Genomic DNA, 20,717 nt, shown 5'->3' on the forward strand with positions numbered 1-20,717 from the left:
TTCATCTGCCCTCTTCCCCCACTGGGTGAATGACTTCACTTTTAAAGGTGAAGTCTATCTGTGGTCTATCTTTTTATCTATTGGGTTAATATAAAAATAATTGCTCCTGTGAGCAAATCTTCTTGGTTTTTAGAGAATTCAGTGAGCAGGTTTTTTTTCCCCTGAACTGGCGACATCTCTCATGAATCTCCTTTAGCATTGACTGTAAAGTTGCTGCAGGGAACACAGTTGTCAGCCTTCCTCATACCGTTTTCTTTGTATTGGTTACTAGGAACTCACTTAGGCAAAAAGGGAAATTATGCTCACATAACAATACAGAATCAAATCCCATTTATTTCACAGCTCTGTCGAAGACTAGAGACTGAATGAGAAATCTAAGCAGCAGTGGGACTTATTGGTGTCTTATTTGAAGAGTGCAGCTTGTAATGTACTAACATGAAAAGAGCTCTTGCAAAAAGTAAAAAAAAAAAACTAGGAAAAGGAAAATCCTCACCTATTGTGAATTCAGGCAAAAAATAATAATAATAAAACACCTAGACTTTATTTTGAATATATCCTTTGATTAAAATTCATTGTTGTCACATAAAATAAATCACTTCCTTTTCTTCTAATATGACCTGAAATTGCTTCTAAGTGAGTATGATATGAACTCTAAATGTTCACAGCCTTTACCATGACACATTCAATCACATCACAAGGCTCTGGCAGAGCTGCCAAGATTTTCAGCCGTTGTCATTCTTACTCAAGCTTAGAAGCATGAAAAACACAAGTTTAGGCAGTGAGTATTATATATAGTAATCCGCTTTCCCTGATTTTTCACCATTTATTTGTAACTTGAAATTATTCACTCCATTTTCCCTATGAAACACAAATTTATTTATTTTATTTATTTAACAAATTTGTCACCGCCCATCTCCTCCGAAGGAGGGACTCTGGGTGGTTTATAACATAAAACAATAACTATATAATAAAATTCCAATATAAAATATAGACTAAAACAATTTTAAAAACTACCAAATATAATAAAATCCCGATGGCCATGGTCTCATTCAGCCATTGCGTAGGAGGGGCACTTCAAGGCACTAGCACTAGACTAAATACTTCAGTCTTTGATACATTAATATTCAGATCCATGTCCCTCATTGCCCCTTATTGCATCGTGCAATCTTCCTATCATGTGCTGCAAATCACTCATATTTTAAGCCAACAACATGGTGTTATCTGCTTACGGGAATTCACATACATTCATTTTACTAACCAACACACCTCTGACATCACCAAAAGCATTTCCTATATGTTTTATCTATGAATACATTAAGCAACCAAGAGGAGATCACATATCTTTGTTTTACTTTATGCTCAGTGTAGTTCTATTCAGTAATAATCCATTTATTCTCACAAAAGACTTGCTTCCAACATATGCCACTCTTACTGCAATCGGCATTCAAGCTTAATCCCATATTTGTGTAAAGCATTCATAATTCAAGCCATTTCATTTCATTTCATTTCATTTCATTTCATTTCATTTCGTGCTTTCTTTAAATCAGGTCTGTGTACCACATTGCACTTCCTAAATTTTGATTGTTTTCACTTCTTTTACATTTCCAAGCAGACTTTCCCAGGCATGAAAAGCAAAATAATCCTCCTATAGTAGTTGATGTGATGAAAAATACATTTTTTACTATCAGAAATGGATAGTATTTACGTCCATTCAAAATAAACGTCATACTTTCAATAAACAAACGTGTATTTATTTGTTTGGGCTTACGGTAACCAATATTTTGATGACTAAAAAAATTAATTGCCCATGGATCTGCAGATTCCATGCTGCTGTCAAAATAGATAGCAACGTGAAGTTTTTGCAGCTAGGATAAGCCAATCAGCACTATGAAAGGAGAAAAACCTATTCCCTTCTGTTCTGAAGTTATTAAACTCCTTTAATGCAGTGGCGGCGGTGGTGGTGGTAATAGTAATAATAGTAATACTATTTAGAGGGAATATTTCAATTATAGCCTAAGTGAACTTCAGTGCTCAGTCCAGCTCTGTTTAAAAGAAATAGTGGATGTGAAATAAGTGTACCTCCTGGACCTTACTGTTCTATTTTGCTGTCAAAATCATGGTGCTTCCACAGAGAGCAGCTATAGGAAAGACAAGCAGGAAACCTAGTGTTTGAAAAAACCATGTGGCTACTTCCTAAAGCAGGCGCTTAAATTATCTTGGTTCCATGGAACAGATGGTGACAGCAGAGAAAGCAAGTGAGTTGAAAGCAGTTAACAGCATGGGCATGTCTGCACATTCATGTACAAACAGTTTATGAATCAGGACATGAGAACTCAGCTATTAGCAAAGTAGAAAACAAAGGGGTGAGATCCTTTTAGAGCAATTCTTGGAATCTTTCTGTTGAAGGCAAGAAAGCTAAACAATCCAAGATCTTCAGTCAGAAGATTATTGTGAGAAATGCAGAGAAGTACAGAGAATGTGTTGAATAAGTAAAATTAAAATATTTTAAATGTTGAACAGTTAGGGCAGAGGAAAGCAAACCACAGTACTGCTCTCTGGACATCTTGGACTTCAGGATTCATCAGTCCAAGCAATGTATCATCTTTAAGTATAATACTTTGTGCCAGATGGAAAGTTTCTTGTCCAATAGAGGATTTCCCTCATCCTACGTTCCATTGTAGCCCTCTGCATTATCAAAAGCAAAGTAGGAAAAACATGCACAGCCTGGTTCTTGGAATTTTTTCCAACCCCTTTAACCAGAGGAGGTCATGTGTTTTCTCTGTAATGACGTAACATGTAGCATTTGTGCTCTGCGTGTGCATTTTCTTCCCAGCGACTAATCAGGATGTGTGCATATGCGATGCCCATGTATCTTGAAAAATTAATACATCCTCCATTCAACATTATTACCTCCCATATATTTTGTGTAGTAAACCACATCCCACAGGAATAATGGCTGAAGAAATGTTTAGGCTAATAAGCCATGTTATTATTCAAAGCCAAGTTGACTAGAAAAATACGTTATACTGAGCAGTGGTGAGGCCTGGACACTGGCAGGGTTCTACACGAGTCTTGTCCTGTGGGTTTGAGCAGCAGCCCCATACTGTGTGTGGATACAGTGTAGTGTTTACAGAGGAGCATTGGTTGTGGAATCTTTGTCCTTACTTTTAATTTCTGCTCTTCAGAACAATATGTGACCTTTATAAAATATATAAACTTTCATCCTTTAAATCCCATGATTTTTACTGTTTTGTGTGAAGAATTGGAAGTGAACATGAGCATCTTTTATTACACTGTGAGGCTTGGTATTTTTCAAAAAGAAATATTTTGAAATGACTCTTTGAAATAAAATACAAAGTTTTATTGAACCGTTGGTACTGAATTTAAAGGCAGGTCTCCTCAATTTGATTACACACAGAGAACTGTGTCTTTTTGTACTGTAACTGAATTGCATACCTCTGATGTGATTTCTGCAGAAATGGAAGAATAAGCTTAAATGAATATTTTCCTCCAATTGATGGCAGTAAAATGGGATTTAAGAATTTGTTTACTGCTGACATTGAAAATGACAGGCTATTATAACTGGATTCATTAACTGAATTTTCTGTGCTTTTGCCTTAAAAGAGCATTTTCATAAACTTTCCTTGATTGATTTTTGGTTGACTTGTAGAAATGACTATTCACATTTATTTGAAAAAGCAGTCGAATCCCTAATGCTTTTCATTATAAGTGTGACCACATTACCTACTGTTCTGTTCGTAGTTATTTAGTTAATTAATGAAAAGCTGTAAAGTACATACCTTTTAAATGTTTTATAAGTCATAAATTTAAATGAAGAGGAGAATTTCTTTTTGGGATGTGTTTATTTTTTGCCACAAAAACAGTATGACCCCCCCCCCCCCGCACCCCCAAAGGGGTTATATAAAGTTTGGGAAACCTTGCCTTACCTGAATCCGATCCTGATATCTGATGACCCCATATTAGTATGGCTTAGAACTATAAAATTAGGAATAGTGGAAATAATCTGCACTCTATGATTGAGAATATTCATTTTTTAAAATAGATTTTGGAAGGATATCCTTTCCACCCCCACCCCACCCGATTCACTGCTTCCATATGGTGAAAAAAAGCACATTTCATTATCCTTAGCTAGCGTGGTATCAGGGAGGTGAAATTGATGAAGTTTAGAACAAAGCTCCACCAATCTATTATCTTTATACAAACATGGTAGATTGCTTAAAGTGAACGTACATGAAGGGAAAACACAAAGAACAGGTAATTATCCTTTCTTATAATGAGTATGAACTCTAGGAGTTTTAATCCAAGATATCCAGGGGAAATCAGATTGGGTAAGTCTGCAGATCCTTTGAACAAGACCTTCAGCTGCTTTATCTGTAGCAACCAGCATGAGAAATAATTTCTGGTAATTGTGCTGTCTGGATATTATAAAACTGCCTTTGAAGAGGAATGAGTCCTCTTTAAAACGTATGTATAGTATAAGGAAACTTTTTATACCTTGGCATTTGTCTTATTTTAAATTAGGGAAAGTCAAAGGTACAGTAATTCAGCTTTGCAATTTGTGTTGCCCAGAATGTAGAACATCACATTCCAAAGAAAATTATATGAGAAATAATGTCAGTGGTTTAAAATACACCTTCTAGAGTGTCACTTAGAACAAAATCTGAAAAGCAGATGATGACAGCTGTGCATATAGGATGATGTTCTAATAACGGAGGAAGCAGAAATGAGTCAAATTGACAGCATTCAAATGGCCTTCCAGGATCGTCAGAGCCTGTCCAGATTTATTTTTGCTTTGTCCAGAGCTTCAGTGTACTCCAAACAGAGCAATACTTATAGGGGAGGAGGGCGGTGAAGCACCTCATTACTTCACCATTACTTTCGCATGCACTAGAGTACCCGTGGCTTGTTTGTAGCGATACACAGAGGTATAAGGTTGATGGATTGGGGCCCCTATACACTTATAAGTGATGTAATCAATACACAGATCTGTTTGTGCATGCATAGCTATACCATACGTGGGTATGGAGTTCTTCAGTGCTGCATTATGCTTAGAGTTACGTGTAGCTATATTATGTCTGCCAAGACCACGCTTTCAAGTTCGGTAGAAGCTGAAGGGAAGATTGTGTCCACAAAGGCACTACAAGTGATACCCAGATTGATGTCACCTGGTTGTGTCCAGCTTCATGCTGCATGAAATAGTTTATAATATTGATAAAGGAGGTAGAAAATGTATTTTCTATCTTTATTACCCCTTCATAAATTCAGGATTTGTCAAAAAAAAATTATAGAACAAAGCCATTTATTTCATGGCAGTGTGGCAGAATAAAGGTATTCCAAATTGTTCTTAACCATGCTATACTAGCATCTTATTTTTCACTGAAAATCAATTTGCTACAATTCTGAAATCATTCCAGTGGGAAGCACTATGTTCTGACATGTTGTCATACAGGCTTCAGTAGCGCTAACATGCATAAAGATTATGCCACCAAATATTAGCATTTCAAAACAGCAATTACAGAAATTCATTTAAAAAGAGGTGATCTACTCTATATTTAAGTGGGTGTGTTGTATTCCTTAAATATGCATAACAGAGCCCCATGCTTGTGATCCTTAAATGAATTGGGACTCTAGTTTCCAAAATTATTTACTTAACTCATATATCCTGCCTTTTCTTCAGGAGCTCAAGGTAGCATACAGTACATAACACTACCTTCTTCTAATTTTCCCTACAATTCCCTTGAGGTAAGTTGTGAATGTTTCAAAGTTATCCAGTAAAATGTTGTGCCTGAGGGTAGACTAGAATCTGAATCTCTCTATTCCTAATCCAATACTTTAACCAGCATCCCACATTGTCTCTCAGATTCCCTAAGTGTGATCCTAACATATCTGGAGGGCACAAGGGTAGTGAAGACTAAGATAAAAGCATAACATATTTGATATAGTTAGATATAAGTAAGGTAAACTATTGAGACATCCTGTCCAGCAATACGTTCCTTTTGTTTGGTTGCACATTTGGATCAAACTAGTAATGTGTATTATTTTTATTTTTAGTTCCTGCTATGATAACCTCCTATCCAAATACCACCTTGGCAACACAGGGTCAAAAGAAAGAGATGAGTTGCACAGCTCATGGGGAAAAGCCCATCATAGTTCGCTGGGAGAAAGAAGATAGAATAATTAATCCTGAAATGTCTCGCTATCTTGTTTCCACAAAAGAAGTGGGTGATGAAGTCATCTCTACTCTACAGGTGATGCAACCAAGCTGGTATTTGCATTTGAAATGTGGGCAGCAATTTTGTCCAAGAACAAAAACAAACGGGAGATTTGCTTTTCTGTTGTACTGTTCAGCCATAGATCTTCACTATTTCTTGCATAAAACAGGTTATGTTCATTGATATCTCTTGAATATACCCCACACTATCCTTCAGTCTGAAGAGGGATTAGATCCTGTTTTCTCATTAGAGACAGTAATTTTTAAGCAGGCTTTCTAGAACTGATGCTGTCCACACAGATTAGACTACAGCTATCCCCAGTCAAGAGTCAAAATGGAATCTAAGACATTTTGTCCAAGAAAATTCAGAATCGTATTATCTGCTCTTTCATGAGTGTCTTACATATGTTATTCATAAGGACACGTGATGTTTATCATTAACCCCTTTGACTTTTGCTGGATTTCCACAGTAGGTGAAGAAGATTCTCTTCCACAAAGACTCTCTACTCCTATTTTCCTTGTCTTATATTGCCAACAAGCAGAAATTCCAATTCTGCCTGTGCTGTGTGTATGCCTTGATCTCTCCATAGGTGAGAGTTCATTATGTATGTGTAAAACATTTTGAGGCCAAAATGACAATACTAAAAATTCTGACACTTCTCCGGCTTTACAAAAAGTGGACCTTGAACTCAAAACAATCATGGAACACCTCTGGTCAGTTGGAACAGCATTGCAACACTTCCAGTGAGTTAAAAACAGCCCTGTCAAACTTAGAATAGGTATTTCAAGCGCAAAATGGTTTCAGCTTGAATCATTTTGCACAGCTCTACAGTTCATCACAACTGCAAAAAAATAGTCTGATAACCCTCCTCTCTACTATTCAGGATAGCACAATTAGACTACACTAGGAAGCAAAAGGTGCAGAGCCAGTTCAGCAAAGCATTGTTAGCCAGGCAAGCTAGCAGTTGCTGCCAAAGATTTGTGTATGGTACTATAGTGGTTATACATGAGATGGGAATGAAGTCTCGTATTGTCACCATCTATTACTTTTCATCTAGATACTACTGCAGTCTAAAATGATGTGCAGCATATACACACACATGAGCATATATAAATGCACACATATTAATTACAAGAATTCTTTATTTGTGACAGTTTGCAAAAATGAGAGGTATTCTAATTTTGCCTATGATTTGTATGTGTCACATGATTAATGCAGTCTGTGAAATCAACTTTCAATTTCATGTATCCCATTCCTTAAGAATACCATGTATTAGTAGGGGTGTGTATTGGGTTTGAATGAATCCTGAATTAAATTTGGATGAATCCTAAGTAGGCGTCGGAGTCGAAGCAGGATTCCTCTGAAGCAACCCAAGTCAGAATCCGACCCTACTGAAGCTTTGTTAGTGCTTTGTGAGGCCACAAAAGCACAATATGTGTTAAAATGCATCTATTTCTCCTTAGGTGTCCCTTCCTTTTTCTATACATAAGATCTATTAACTGATTCAATCCCAAAGGACTCTATACAATGTTTAAGATATATAACAGAAACTCTAGAATGGGGAGAGGAAGGAAGGGAGGGAAGGGAGGGATACAGTTAATGATTTTACCAGAACTTTCCAGTCACAGTCGTTGGAGTAATCATTGTAATACACTGAAAGATTATGGTAGTTCAATGCTCTTTGTTAGACTCTCCCAGGAAATAAGTTTAAAATGTTTTGGCGGACTCTCTGGAATTTAAAAGTGTAAAGTATTGGTTCTGGCTTGGAAAATTTTGGATATTAAAGTTCTCCTGTATCCTATATCTTCCTCATTTAAAATCCATCCAGGCTCTAATGTATTTTCTGTGACTTTAGTATCAGCTGATCAAGTACACAAAAATCGTAAAAAGTTTTGCATTCGTATCTCCCTAGCGCCTGCAGTTATCCTCTGAGATTTTTTGAATTTCTTGCCATAGCAAATAAATAAACCACAAAAGGGAGGAATCAATCTTTATACCCACCTCCCCCACAAAAAATTAACCCGATCCTTTCTACAAGCAGGAGTGCTGTAATTCTTCTGAAATTGTGTATGTTTCTTACGTAGAGTAACCTCTACAATTAATGTTATTTTCATGCATGCTATAAAATGCAAGATATATGTATTCTTTTTAGGACCCTCATTCAAATGTAAATGCTACTTATGCAGGCAAGAAACTGGACCCAATCAGATTTTGTGCATGAATTAAATCTGTGCACAAATTAAATAGTGCATGAATTAAGTCTTATTCATCATCCAGAAACAGTATCTGCAGAATACACACAAACCTCTGTAGAGTAACAGGAAGTTTTACATAAGTAGCTTAGTAAGTAAGTTAGTAGGAACAGAACTCATTCAGGCTTTAAAGAAACACTTTCTCAAGTGGACACATTAAGATCTGTTTTTTTACAACGTTATATTTGCTTTAATATTCACTAATGATCTGTTTGACAAATTTAAAATGGAAACTCACTGGGAAAGACTTGCTAGACAAAAATCTGAATGCATTTTACTCTTTCATTTTAACAAAGGAAATCAGTATCATTGCAAATACACACAAACACACACTGTGTGTGTGTGTGCAGTTTTAGTAAATTGTATCTTAGTATTCAAAAACACGAGAGAATGGATTCATAAGTAATTGATAAGTTTGTTGTAATATTGTTATTGTATAGAGAAATAATGAGATATATATTTGGTTTAGATGTTCACACAATCAGTCTTGGAGTGAAGATGTATTTATCAAATGCATCTTGCTAAATACTGTTCAACTATATTTGGAGATCTTTAAATCTTTAAATCATAAAACTTACAGTCAGTTATTGTATTATTGGAGAGCCAGTTTGGTGTAGTGGTTAAGGCATCAAGCTAGAAACTGAGAGACTGTGAGTTCTAGTCCCGCCTTAGGCACAAAGCCGGCTGATGACCTTGGGCCGGTCACTTTCTCTCAGCCCTAGGAAGGAAGCAATGGCAAACCACTTCTGAAAAACCTTGCCAAGAAAACTGCAGGGACTTGTCCGGGCAGTCTCTGAGAATCAGACATGATTGAACGGATTTTAAAAAAAATGTATTATTACTGTAAAACAGAACTGGCTTTTCTAACAAGACAAGAACAAGGCATAATGATTGGAAGCATGAGACATGATTTATTTATTTATCGTGTTGTTATCACCGCCCATCTCCCCCCACATGGGGGACCCTGATGTAGAACATGATGTTGTTCTACTATGGCAGCTAAGGAAATGTAGCTTCTGCAGGTTGCTTGAATAGAAATCTGGGATTTTTATCTCAGCCTCTTTGGACTGTATAAAGAAATAACAGATTATATGTAAAATAACTCAAGTAAAATATGTAACTAAGAAAAAAATCATTTCAATTGTAAAAGCTCTTATAGTTTACTACCTTCAAACTCAACTGCTTAGATATGGGACTTTGCATCTGCAGCTGTACTGATGTAGCTGCAGCATAGTTTACTGACCCTATAAACTTTTGAACAGTATCAAATATTGCGGTGAAGGATTGGCTTAATTTCAGTGTTTCCTATTGAATGCATTTTCTTCTTTTCAATCTGTAATGTAGATTTTGCCAACAGTGCGAGAAGATTCTGGTTTCTTCTCCTGCCATGCCATCAATTCATATGGAGAGGATCGTGGAATAATTCAGCTCACTGTGCAAGGTAGGAAGAGGACAACATAAGGAAAAAAACACAGCTATTGTAGTACAGTAAGTGTATGTCATGCTCAGAAATCTGTTGGGGGGATTAGTCATAATTAAAAACATTTATTTATTAGAAACTGTAAGAAGTTCAAATTCCACTTGCTACTGGAACTATTAAAACTGAACTGTACAGCTACCCATGAAATGTATTGCTTATGAATAAAATTGGCTTAAATCAGCAAATCTGATATAACAAGAATGATTAGGCGGATTTAAACATGACATTAACATAAAATAAACAAAAAGTTCTTACTTGTATTGGGGTTCCACCAAGTTGGTGTTACATTTAAAGGAACTGATCATCCATATGCCAGATTTTATGCATGAGGCATTTTCTTATCAGGATACTATTCATTCATGTAGCAGCAAATTCATGAATTAAATGCCCTATGAATATGATTCTGAGTATGTGTTTTGCAGCAGTTTCCACAGAGCTGGTCTCTTAGTCTTATATCACATCTTATTAATTATACATTAAACTGCAATCTGGATTACTATTCAATAATAAACACTGTTGACATAATGAGATTTAGGCTATACAGTAAAGAATAAACTCAACTGAACTCAGTAGGACTTGCTTGAGCCTAAATATTCATAGGAATATGCTGGTGATCTTAATTAAGTAATTTTAGGCTTGCAGTAACCTAAATAAAAACTGTCTGATTTTCATTCTGAAGAAGAAACAGTGCAATTTATTTAAAGACAGTATGTTTTAAATGTAATCAATCAAAAGCCCCTGGCAAGTGCAGTATGTTATTATATTCTGAATCCAAGTAGTCAGTATGTCCCCAAGCCAGGTTTTCCTTACCATACTTCTTGTTAAGGAAAGGAACCATCATCAGACAGGCATTGGCAGATTCTGGAATAGCTGAGGTGGTATTCTATTAAATGCCATATTCAGGCAGAAATCAGGCAGTAGGCTCGACATACCATACTTGCTCTCAACTATACTTGCTCTATTCAAACTTACACAGAAGATGCCATATCCATTTAGGATTTACAGTAAATTGGGATTTTAATTCCCATTTCCAGTAAATATAATTGTTGTCCCTGAAGCAAGCTTAGTTTTTTATTCTGTTTAAATGTTTCAGCTGAAACAGTTATGCATTATGGAGGAACTGCTGATTCCTCTTTATAGTCTAGTACAGAACATTCTCTGTAATATATTTCTAGATAGATAGATAGATAGATAACCATATGTTTAAAAATTAAATACACATGCTTCTAACATACAGACATATAAACCCTCAATCACAAGGTTTGCTTATGCATCACATAATATTGCAGATAATTTTAGTAAACAACTGAAGTGTATTATTTTTATTTATTTGCAAGACTTCTATACTGCTTTAATCTTGTTACAGTCTAACTGGCTAACAGTAATTTTTAGATCACTTTGTACAAACATGTTTAAAGAAACTTCCTCCCTTCTCTCACACTCCCCCTCTCCCCCCACCCATGCCTCCCAAAGCACAAACACAGAGGGCCATCCCAAGACTTTATATATCTTTTGGAGAGACCAAGATGGCAACCCCTTCATGTACCATAGCCAGATGGGTCATAGTTCAGTCTTCAGTACCGATGTTGGAATTGTGTCTCTGCCATCTGAGAATGGCATGATAACTTAAGAGGATGTAACAGATACCTCTGCATCCCCTTGAGCTATCTTCTACCATCTTGCTTCTGCCTGCCAGAATCTACCACTTAAATGATTTCCTCTCTTTGCCCATCGATAGTGTTGCACTAACACATACAAAGTAGGAAATGTAGAAGCAGAGTGCTTCAGTTTTAATAGTGCTGCCATCTTGGTTTATTTAAGTTTACAATACAGAAATCCAATGTAATATGAATTTTATAGGCAAAAGCAGTCCTGGCCGGGAGAGGGGGGACGCACAGGCGGGATTAGTAGAAGTTTTAAAATAACTTCATATATATTGGGTTTCTAAATAAGTAATGCTAAGAAAAAGTATATTTCTGAAATGATGGAAATTAAAGAGGATGAATATAAAACTCAGTGAGTAAGAGAAATGGCAAAAAATTTAGTGTTGTGTACCATATTTTTTCATGTCATTGTAAGTGCTGTAGCTGACTCACAAAAGTTTCCTTCTCTTAATTAAAGCAGAGTTTGTCTCTTTGTCCAGAACCCCCAGATCCTCCAGAAATAGAAATCCGAGAGGTGAGAGCACGTAGCATTGCCCTGAGATGGACCATGGGATTTGATGGAAATAGTCCAATCACAGGCTATGATATAGAATGCAAGAACAAGTCTGGTAAGATATTCTATGAAATCTGCCTTATACTGTACCTTTGAAATATTCCCTAGTTTTCTGATAGTATGAATGGATGATGATGATGATCCATGAGCTTGCTTTTGCTCCATGAGCTTGATCATGTATTTTATTGAAATGTGTCAGATATGGAATAATTTGCAGTTTTTTCTTAACTACGAGGAGCCTATTTTTATCCCAGCTAGTGAACTCTGTAATATTAAGAATAAGCGTTGAGTTTATTTATTTTGCTCTTCCTTCCCCACAGATTTATCCTATTACGCTGACTTGTTTTAGATTACAGCTTGAAGGCAGAAGGACTGTTGTCTTTATTAATAAAGATTTGTAAGCAGAAAGCATTACTAGAGAAACAAAAAAAAGGCAACTTTTTCCCTGTCAAACACTTGTTTCCTGCCACTTGTAGTAACTAGCGACCTCCCCAAAAGTCAGGAAAGCCGAAATAACATATTGTTTGCCATGAGATCATCATCCGAGTGAGCTTGGTGGCACTGCCTTGCACTGCTTTCTTTATGCTGCTGCGGCACCAGATTCATGCCAGTGACTCCTCTTCTTCCACTATCTGCTATCCTTCCCAGGTTCCTGCCAACCTTCCCATCCTGGGGCTACACTAGTACAAGTTGTTTATTCTGGTGTATTTCAGTCCTTCCCATATTCACCCTCTGAATTGTTTAAAACTGGATATATTGGAGACAGAATTTAGGAATTTCTGCCTGTACAGCATTCGCTTTGCCACTGAATTCTAGTCTAATCTAAAAACACAGGTTTCCTTTCCCTACAAGAACTTGCCTGTGATACAGTCACGTCCACTCAGACAGTTACTGGAGGTTGACTGAATAATTATTCCAACCATCTATCTTAAAAGTTCCACTTTTTATAATACTGTATGAGTGGCATTATTTTTCAGGAATATAATCCTATTTTTGTGAGATACCCTATTTGAATAAATATGAAAGTACATTCCCCTGGGCTAGGCTATACTAAAGCATTGTTCCAGGCTGACTGGGAATGATTAAAGTATTTATCTAAACATTTGAAGGACACTAGGTTGGAAAAGATTATCTAATGTATAATGTATAGAAACTTTTCTTAAGCCCACTTGAGAAAAGATAATTTTCTACTAATTTTCACAATGTACTTGCATGATTAATGACATGAAATCATTTTGTTATTATTTTAAAACTGAGGGGATGGCTTTGATGGTTAAAGGAACTTAGTGATTTTTTAAAAAACTTTTGTTGCCAACATTTGATCATAATAAGCAAAAGGTGAAAAAATGAATTCTTCTTACCATGATTTTAAAAATTTATTCAACCAAATTAAATTTGGAGGAGATACTTAAACAGATACATCAAGTTGGGTCCTCATAAGGAACTGAAATCTCTGAGCACTTGAGTAGCTGCTGGAAACATGTGATTGGAACTCTGTAATCATAGGCAAAGCTTATTAACCATCAGGATCCCATCTATAATACATTTATCAACTACAAGTATTGTAATTGGCTCCCTCTCTTGCCACTTCATTACCACAGCCTCACTGGGAAGCTGCATATCAGCCTGGGAATCTTGAAGTAATCGTGGCAAATCAGATGTGATATTGAGGCAACAATCACTCACTGAATTATTTATTTTATGAATGTCTTTAGATTGAAAGGGTTAATATAAGAACTTCCCATTTGGAAGCAGCTAGAGTGGACACCAACTGACTGAAGAAGACTTTTTAATACTATTACCTCTGTTAGCAACAGCAAGGGAACCAGGGTTGTTTAAGGTGAAAAAAAATTATCCGGGGAACAAAGGGGGAAAAAAAATCCTGCTCTGTAAGGGATTAAGTCCTAGGTGCTTGCAGGGAGATTTGTTTCCCCTTCGTCCCTTGCATAGATTTTTTTTTCCGTAGCTCCTTTGGGAGAGGTGTTTTTTGTTTTCCCCTTAGTCCCACAGAACCCAATTTGGAAAACCTACTTCTAATATCTCCAGATAACAATATCTTCATTTTAAATACAATTTCAAGTTTAATTCTTTACATCAAATCATTGTACAATGAATTACACATATTTATCAAGAAGAGTAACACATTTTAGAATGTATATAAAATATGTTGATTTTTGATAGCAATCTGGTCATATAAAATGTCAGTGTGGTATAAATGAAAAACATCAGCAGTATAGTTGGTTGCCAGTGTGCTTCAGGGTGCAATTCAAGGTGCTGGTTGTCACCTTTAAAGCTCTTCATGGCTTGGGACTGGGTTACCTAAGGGACCGTCTTTTCCCAGTTGTTTCTACCTGTCCAATTCAGTCTGGTAGGTTGGGCATGCTACGGGTCCCATCAGCCAAGGAATGTCAGTTGGCGGGGACTAGAAGGCGTGCCTTCTCTGCCATAGCACCTGGCCTCTGGAATATTCTCCCTTCAGAGATCATGATGTCCCTGACCTTGTTGGCCTTTCGTAAGGCCATGAAGACCTGGTTATGGGCCTGGGCCTGGTGCCACATGTGTGTTAAGGGCCCCGTTTCTTGGCTATATTAACATCCCTGCATTGCTTACTTGGTGACCATATATATTTATTTTGTACTTTTAATTGTTTTAAGTATTTTAACTGTTTTATAGTTTTATGATTGTAAGCCACCCAGAGTCACTTGTTGAGATGGGCAGCTAGAGAAATTAAATAAAAATAAATAAATAGTTTTTTTTAATAAAGTAAAGAAACGGGGTGTTTAGAAGAGTTCCAGTACAATTGTGCTGATGAAGCCAGTAAAGTACAGTCCTAAATAATGCTTGGAGAGGTGAAAGGATCAAGGGAAAGATATGTGCCACTATGAGCAACGTGAAGGAAAGGCAGATTCTGCCATAATCATGTTGCCCTTCTCCAGTCTGGCACCTTCCCAATATACTGAGATGCCACCTGCTAGAATAAATTTAGAATTCTGGACGTAGCAACTGTAGAGAGGGTGCAGAGGTCAGGAAAGCTGTCATATTTGTATTTGTGCAACATGCAGACTTATTTTTATTCCTGAGAGCACCAAGGCAAGCTACTAATTTCTGCAGAGGATAGAACAACTAGAAATTTGAAAATTCCTGCTTAATTTTCATTTTGTCTGCTGGTGGTGGTGGTGATGGTTTTAGTTTTGCAAATTTTGGTTCCCCGAGCCTATATCTTGTATGTCAGTGGTGTCATTTTAGCTACATATAAGCAGTCACATAATTGTGTTTAATATTAATATAGTGTCTGCAGGCTGTGAGTGTCTGGATGGGGAAGAACAGGTTGCAGCTCAACCCTGCCAAGACTGATTTTGGCTCCCCCAGATTCGAGAATTGACGGATTTCCATCTTTGGTTCAGATTTGGTGCACAATCTGAGGTTTCTCCTGGACACACAACTCCTGCTGTGGCCAGGGTGTGGGGGCTTTGCACAACTGAGCCCTGTGCGCCAGTTGCACACATTCCTGGACCTGGAGGCCCTGCTCATGGTCACTCACGCCTTGGTCACCTCCTGATTGGAATGCATTCTACCTGGGTCTGTTCTTGAAAACCATCTGGAAGCTTCAGTTGGTCTAGAATGCAGCCGTGCAGATAGTTATGGGAGCATCTAATTATGCCCATGTAACACCACTACTCCACAAGCTGCACTGGTTTCCAGTAGGCTTCCAGGTGTGATTCAAGGTGCTGGTTATCACCTTTAAAGCCCTACATGGCATAGGACCAGGTTACTTGAGGGACCGCCTCTTCCCAAGAATACCTGCCTGTCCCACACACTCCCACAGGGAGGGCATGCTCCAGGTTCCTTCTTTTAAATCGTGTTAACTTTGGGGACCTAGGAAGCATGTCTTTTCTATGGTTGCCCCTATTTTCTGGAACAACCTCCCTCCCAATATATGGCAGGCCCCAACTCTGCTCAACTTTAGGAAAGCCATTAAGACCTGGTTCTTCCCCCAGGCATTAGGGGCCAGTTGAGTGAGAGTCCCTTTTGCTTGTTCTACTATATTCTTGGTTGCCATTTTATATTTTGTATTTTATATTTATATTTTGTATTTGCTTAATGTTATATGGTGGGTTGGGGGGTATTTGTTTTTTTATGCTGTAGGCCACTCAGAGTCACACTGTTTGAGTTGGGTGGTCTTATAAGTTAGTTAGATAGATAGATAGATAGATAGATAGATAGATAGATAGATAGATAGACAGACAGACAGACAGACAGACAGACAGACAGACAGACAGACACAGACAGACAGACCGACCGACCGACCGACCGATCCTGTAATATTATGGGCTGGCTTTGCTGGAAGTATGTGATATACAAACAGATAGCAGCTTAACAGTTACAAAGCATAATAGTTTTTTACTGAGAGCCACAGAAATGACCTTGAAGAAATTATACAGAGACAGTTACAACAACATACACAAAAACCTGTTTAAGCCCAGGAGACAAAGAAACGTTAGGAAGAAACTCAGACTGACACTGCCCTAACTCCCTAGGATTTAAGAGGGAGGGAATCTTGAAAATGCTTTCAAAATTCTGTTACTGTACGCTGCATCAAATATTTCCAGTCAAACTTATGGACTCTATTTTGTGGTCAGGCCTACCTTGAAGTGCTAACATTTTGTAGCAACAGTGTAATTATCACAATGAACCTGCATATACATAAAAATCTGTAACATTAATAGACTAAGAATAGATATAAATGTTAGCTGGCAGGAGTGGAATGACTGGAGCTCCATGTTTTGATATATTACTTCTGCAGTAGCAGAATGATAGCTTATTTGAAAATATGGGAGAATAACTTCTATTCTTCCCACACTTTCTGCAATGTGTCCTATCTTTAATCCAGTGCTTCCAATATTAAAATAATTGTTCTCGTTCTTGAATTGTATTGTATTGCCACCTCTGAAAGCTGACTATGTAGTCTCTATCACATGATGCCACTCAATGGCATATTTTTCTCGCTGCCAAAAATATTATGTCGAATCACAAGATTACTAATGTTTCAACAACTTCAACTTCAAATCTCATGAAATACCAGGTAAGAATATGAAAATCCAGCTTGATCTCCTGTAAAATCACAGAAATTTCACAATTTGGTTTTCTCAGGAAATTTGGTCAGTTTTAGTTTTTGTTTTGTTTTTGCTAATTTGTATATACTTGTCACTCACAGGCAGTGTGGCCAACAGCTGGCCTGTCTTAAAAAATCTCCAGTGGGGTTTCATCTTAGTCTGTTGCAGAGAAAATACAGCCAAAAAATTCTTGTGTCACCTCAGTATTAACCAATATATTACAGTGTATGTTCCATCCTTGAAAGTTATGCTATGTTGCATTTCTGAGGCTTCAGAGTACCCCAAGACTGTCTTACTTTTGCCTAATCTGAATGAACTTTCGACAGCATATATTTAATACTTATAAGAATTTATGAAATGTATGAATTTTTCAGAACTTATACCAAATGAATTACTTTATAATTTTCACCTTTCACAGTTTTGATATTCTTCACATTATTTTATGCAAATGTGCAATTCACCCAGTTCTACTCCACCTCCTCAGGGAAGATAACTGGGGTAGAAACATAGTTTTCTAACATATTTCATCCTGATTTGTTTCACCTAATTAGTACCAAGTGCAGAAATGTCCATACTGGCTTCAAAATCTGGAATTATGATTAGGGACAGGAGTTTTGTGTTCTCAGGCATATCCACACCTGGTTTATAAAACAAAATTACAACTATAAATCTATTGACAACACCTGCAGTATTGATACTGGAAGGTCACTGTTGTTAGTTTTGTAGGAATATTTTTATTTATTATTTTCATTGTTTATTTTAAATTACTACCCTATCTTTCTGCTTATACTATAAGCACTCAAGGTATTTTAAAACAATAACAAAATGCTAAATATTATATTGTATCATAGTCCATGAAAAGTTTATGGTTGTGGCTTGCATACCTTCTTTAAGCCTTTGTTCTGTTATAGAACAGTTCTTGCAGATAATGTTGAGTTTGTTTCCATTTCTGAAATACAGGCAAATGCCATATACTCTTATAATAAACTGGAGCCATGGAACTTATTCATGCTTTTCTTTCCATCTCTTTCAAAGACCTCCTTTTAAGCATTTGGGTTGTAATATTCTAAGATTATGCAGAAAGTTCTAGGATATTATTCAGTGTGCTATCACAAAAATTGCACAAATAAGAAAAAGGATTAACAGATCCTCAAGAAGATACTGAAATGAACTGTTTTCCTTTTTGTGTCTCACAGTGTAACTTGTTTATTATTATTATTTTTATCATTTGTATCTGGTTTTTAATGCTGTGTTTTTCTTTTTAACCTTGTCATTCCCCATTCAGAGTCTATTTGGATTGGGCAGGCTATAAATGTATAGTTTAATTAATTAATTAATTAATTAATTGCCAAAATAGACAAAATCACAGAACCATAAAACCATGTAACCCCATCATATTCCTTATTTCTGATGCAAACTCACTCAGGATGTGTTGAGATTCCCATAGCAATCCAAATCTTAGATTTGTTTTCAAATACAGTGTCCTATACTGTACCATTTGCAGTTTCAGAGATATGCAGTATCTGTACCCCTGCTCATAATATATATAGCATGTGATGAGTTCATGACAAGAGAAAAGGCAAATATATACACACAGCCCACACAATTTTATTTATTTATTTATTTATCAAAGTTTATCGCCACCCATCTCCCCCCAAAAGCCGCATTGTGACAACTTAGACCATTCCTGTCCAAGAATGGTCCTGTTCATAATGATATACCAATACAAGATTGGAAAAAAAAAATTAGTTTTTTATCCTGCCTTTTTCAAATATATTTTGGTCAACTCAAGGAGGCAAACATACCAAATACTCCTTCCTCCTCCTATTTTCCCCATAACAACAACCCTGTGAGGTAGGTTGATCTGAGAGTGAGTGACTGGCCCAAAGTCACCCAGCCAGCTTTCATACCTAAGGTGGGACTGGAATTCACAGTCTCCTGGTTTCTAGGCCAGCACCTTCACCACTACATCAAACTGTTATGCTTACTTCCCCTGCCCCAAATTATACCCACATGTTGGTCCAATCTCTGATTAGAATATTTGTGAAGTTTTAGGTACATAGCTCTGAACATGTGTCCTTTGAAATGTCCAGCTAGATTCACCAGTAATGAATTCATTCATTCACCTCTATGCATGGAGACACTTAACTATGTCAAATGGTTACGATATTGATTTAACAAAGGGTGTAGAAGAGAAGGCTGCCAAATATGTTTTGAGGAAAGAGAACTAAGGAAATGTTCTGAGAAATAGATTAGTTTTCCTACAGTTAAAACAAAGAATATGCTTTTAGCATATTAACACCCTGAAAGATAAAATACTGTTTAAAAAATAGTACTATAATGTCTATATTATAGGTGTGGATAACCCTGCCCATGCTCAGAGCATTGGAATTAATTTTATCTTGGCTTGTCCAAGGTCTCATGCCATACTATACTGAACAGCTATACTGTTCAAAAAAGAATCTTCAGAACCAAGTGCAAGCAAACTCTCTTCTCTTTTCAGTTCTTTCCAGCTTCTTTGGAAGATCCTATGCTGGTGATACGAAGATTGATGCTGCTGTTCTTTTAGAAAAGTGTCATTTCTTTTGTTTTATATTTTCTCTTAGCTGTTTTTAGTTATGACATATTGTTGGAGTTCTCCAAACTTGGTTTTGGGTTGCAGGTGCTTCATTGTTTTACTAGGTAACACAATCAGTGCACAAGCTAGGTTTACTGGAGTAATATATCCTTCTGTTTTGCCAGATCTATGAGTGCTTGGATGGGATGGTTCTGTGGGTGGATGTTGTTTTGCAAGTGATTGATGCCTTGTCTGTGGTAAATTATTTATTTGGTTGTTAAGCAGTACTAATCCGTGTGGTGGTTGCTTTCTGTGTGATTGGTGGTGTTGATAGCTATGTGATGGGATAGCTTATTGGAGGACACTGTCCTTTGCTGTGACTACTGAACTGGTTGGGTTTTGGTTAAGAGATTGATAAGGAAATAGCTGCAGTTTATCTAGGCGTTCTTTGATTGCTGTGTGATGTTGTTGTGTGTTGAACTGATGTGCTTCTGTCAGTTGAACTGGTGTGCTTCTGTCAGGTCCTTAATTGTATTTTTTATAAGTCCATAGGAAAATTAAATCTATATTCTGGGATTTGCTGCTTAGTCAGACTGTCATACTTCTAAGAATTCCATTGCATTTTTCAATCTGTTCTGATATCCTGCTAAGTTTTATGATTTGCCTGAAAAGTGTCTTTATGCAGCTCCTTTTGTTTGTTGTTGGGTTGTTACTATTGTAGTTGAGGATCTGGATTGTGTGGATTACTTTATGGTGAACTTGGATTTAAAGTGTGCCATTGCATTTTCAACTAATGAGGAAGTCTAGAAGGGATAGTTTGTTGTTCTTTTATTTTTGTGAATTTGATTCCGTTTACCATATGAT

The 20,717-nt window shown here is 36.8% G+C and overlaps 1 protein-coding gene across 2 annotated transcripts in view; it reads left to right on the top strand.

Annotated features, from left to right (window-relative positions):
- DSCAM (DS cell adhesion molecule) overlaps positions 1-20,717 on the top strand; it is a 322,600-nt gene that overhangs the window by 191,159 nt on the left and 110,724 nt on the right. For both annotated transcript variants that reach the window (XM_063305336.1, XM_063305337.1), the window contains exons 10-12: positions 6,073-6,269; positions 9,830-9,926; positions 12,109-12,237. In XM_063305336.1, coding sequence (XP_063161406.1) covers positions 6,073-6,269; positions 9,830-9,926; positions 12,109-12,237 — 423 coding nt within the window. The remainder of the gene's footprint in view (positions 1-6,072; positions 6,270-9,829; positions 9,927-12,108; positions 12,238-20,717) is intronic.

This window comes from Candoia aspera, chromosome 5 (assembly GCF_035149785.1).
Source record: "Candoia aspera isolate rCanAsp1 chromosome 5, rCanAsp1.hap2, whole genome shotgun sequence".
NCBI classification, from domain to species: domain Eukaryota; kingdom Metazoa; phylum Chordata; class Lepidosauria; order Squamata; family Boidae; genus Candoia; species Candoia aspera.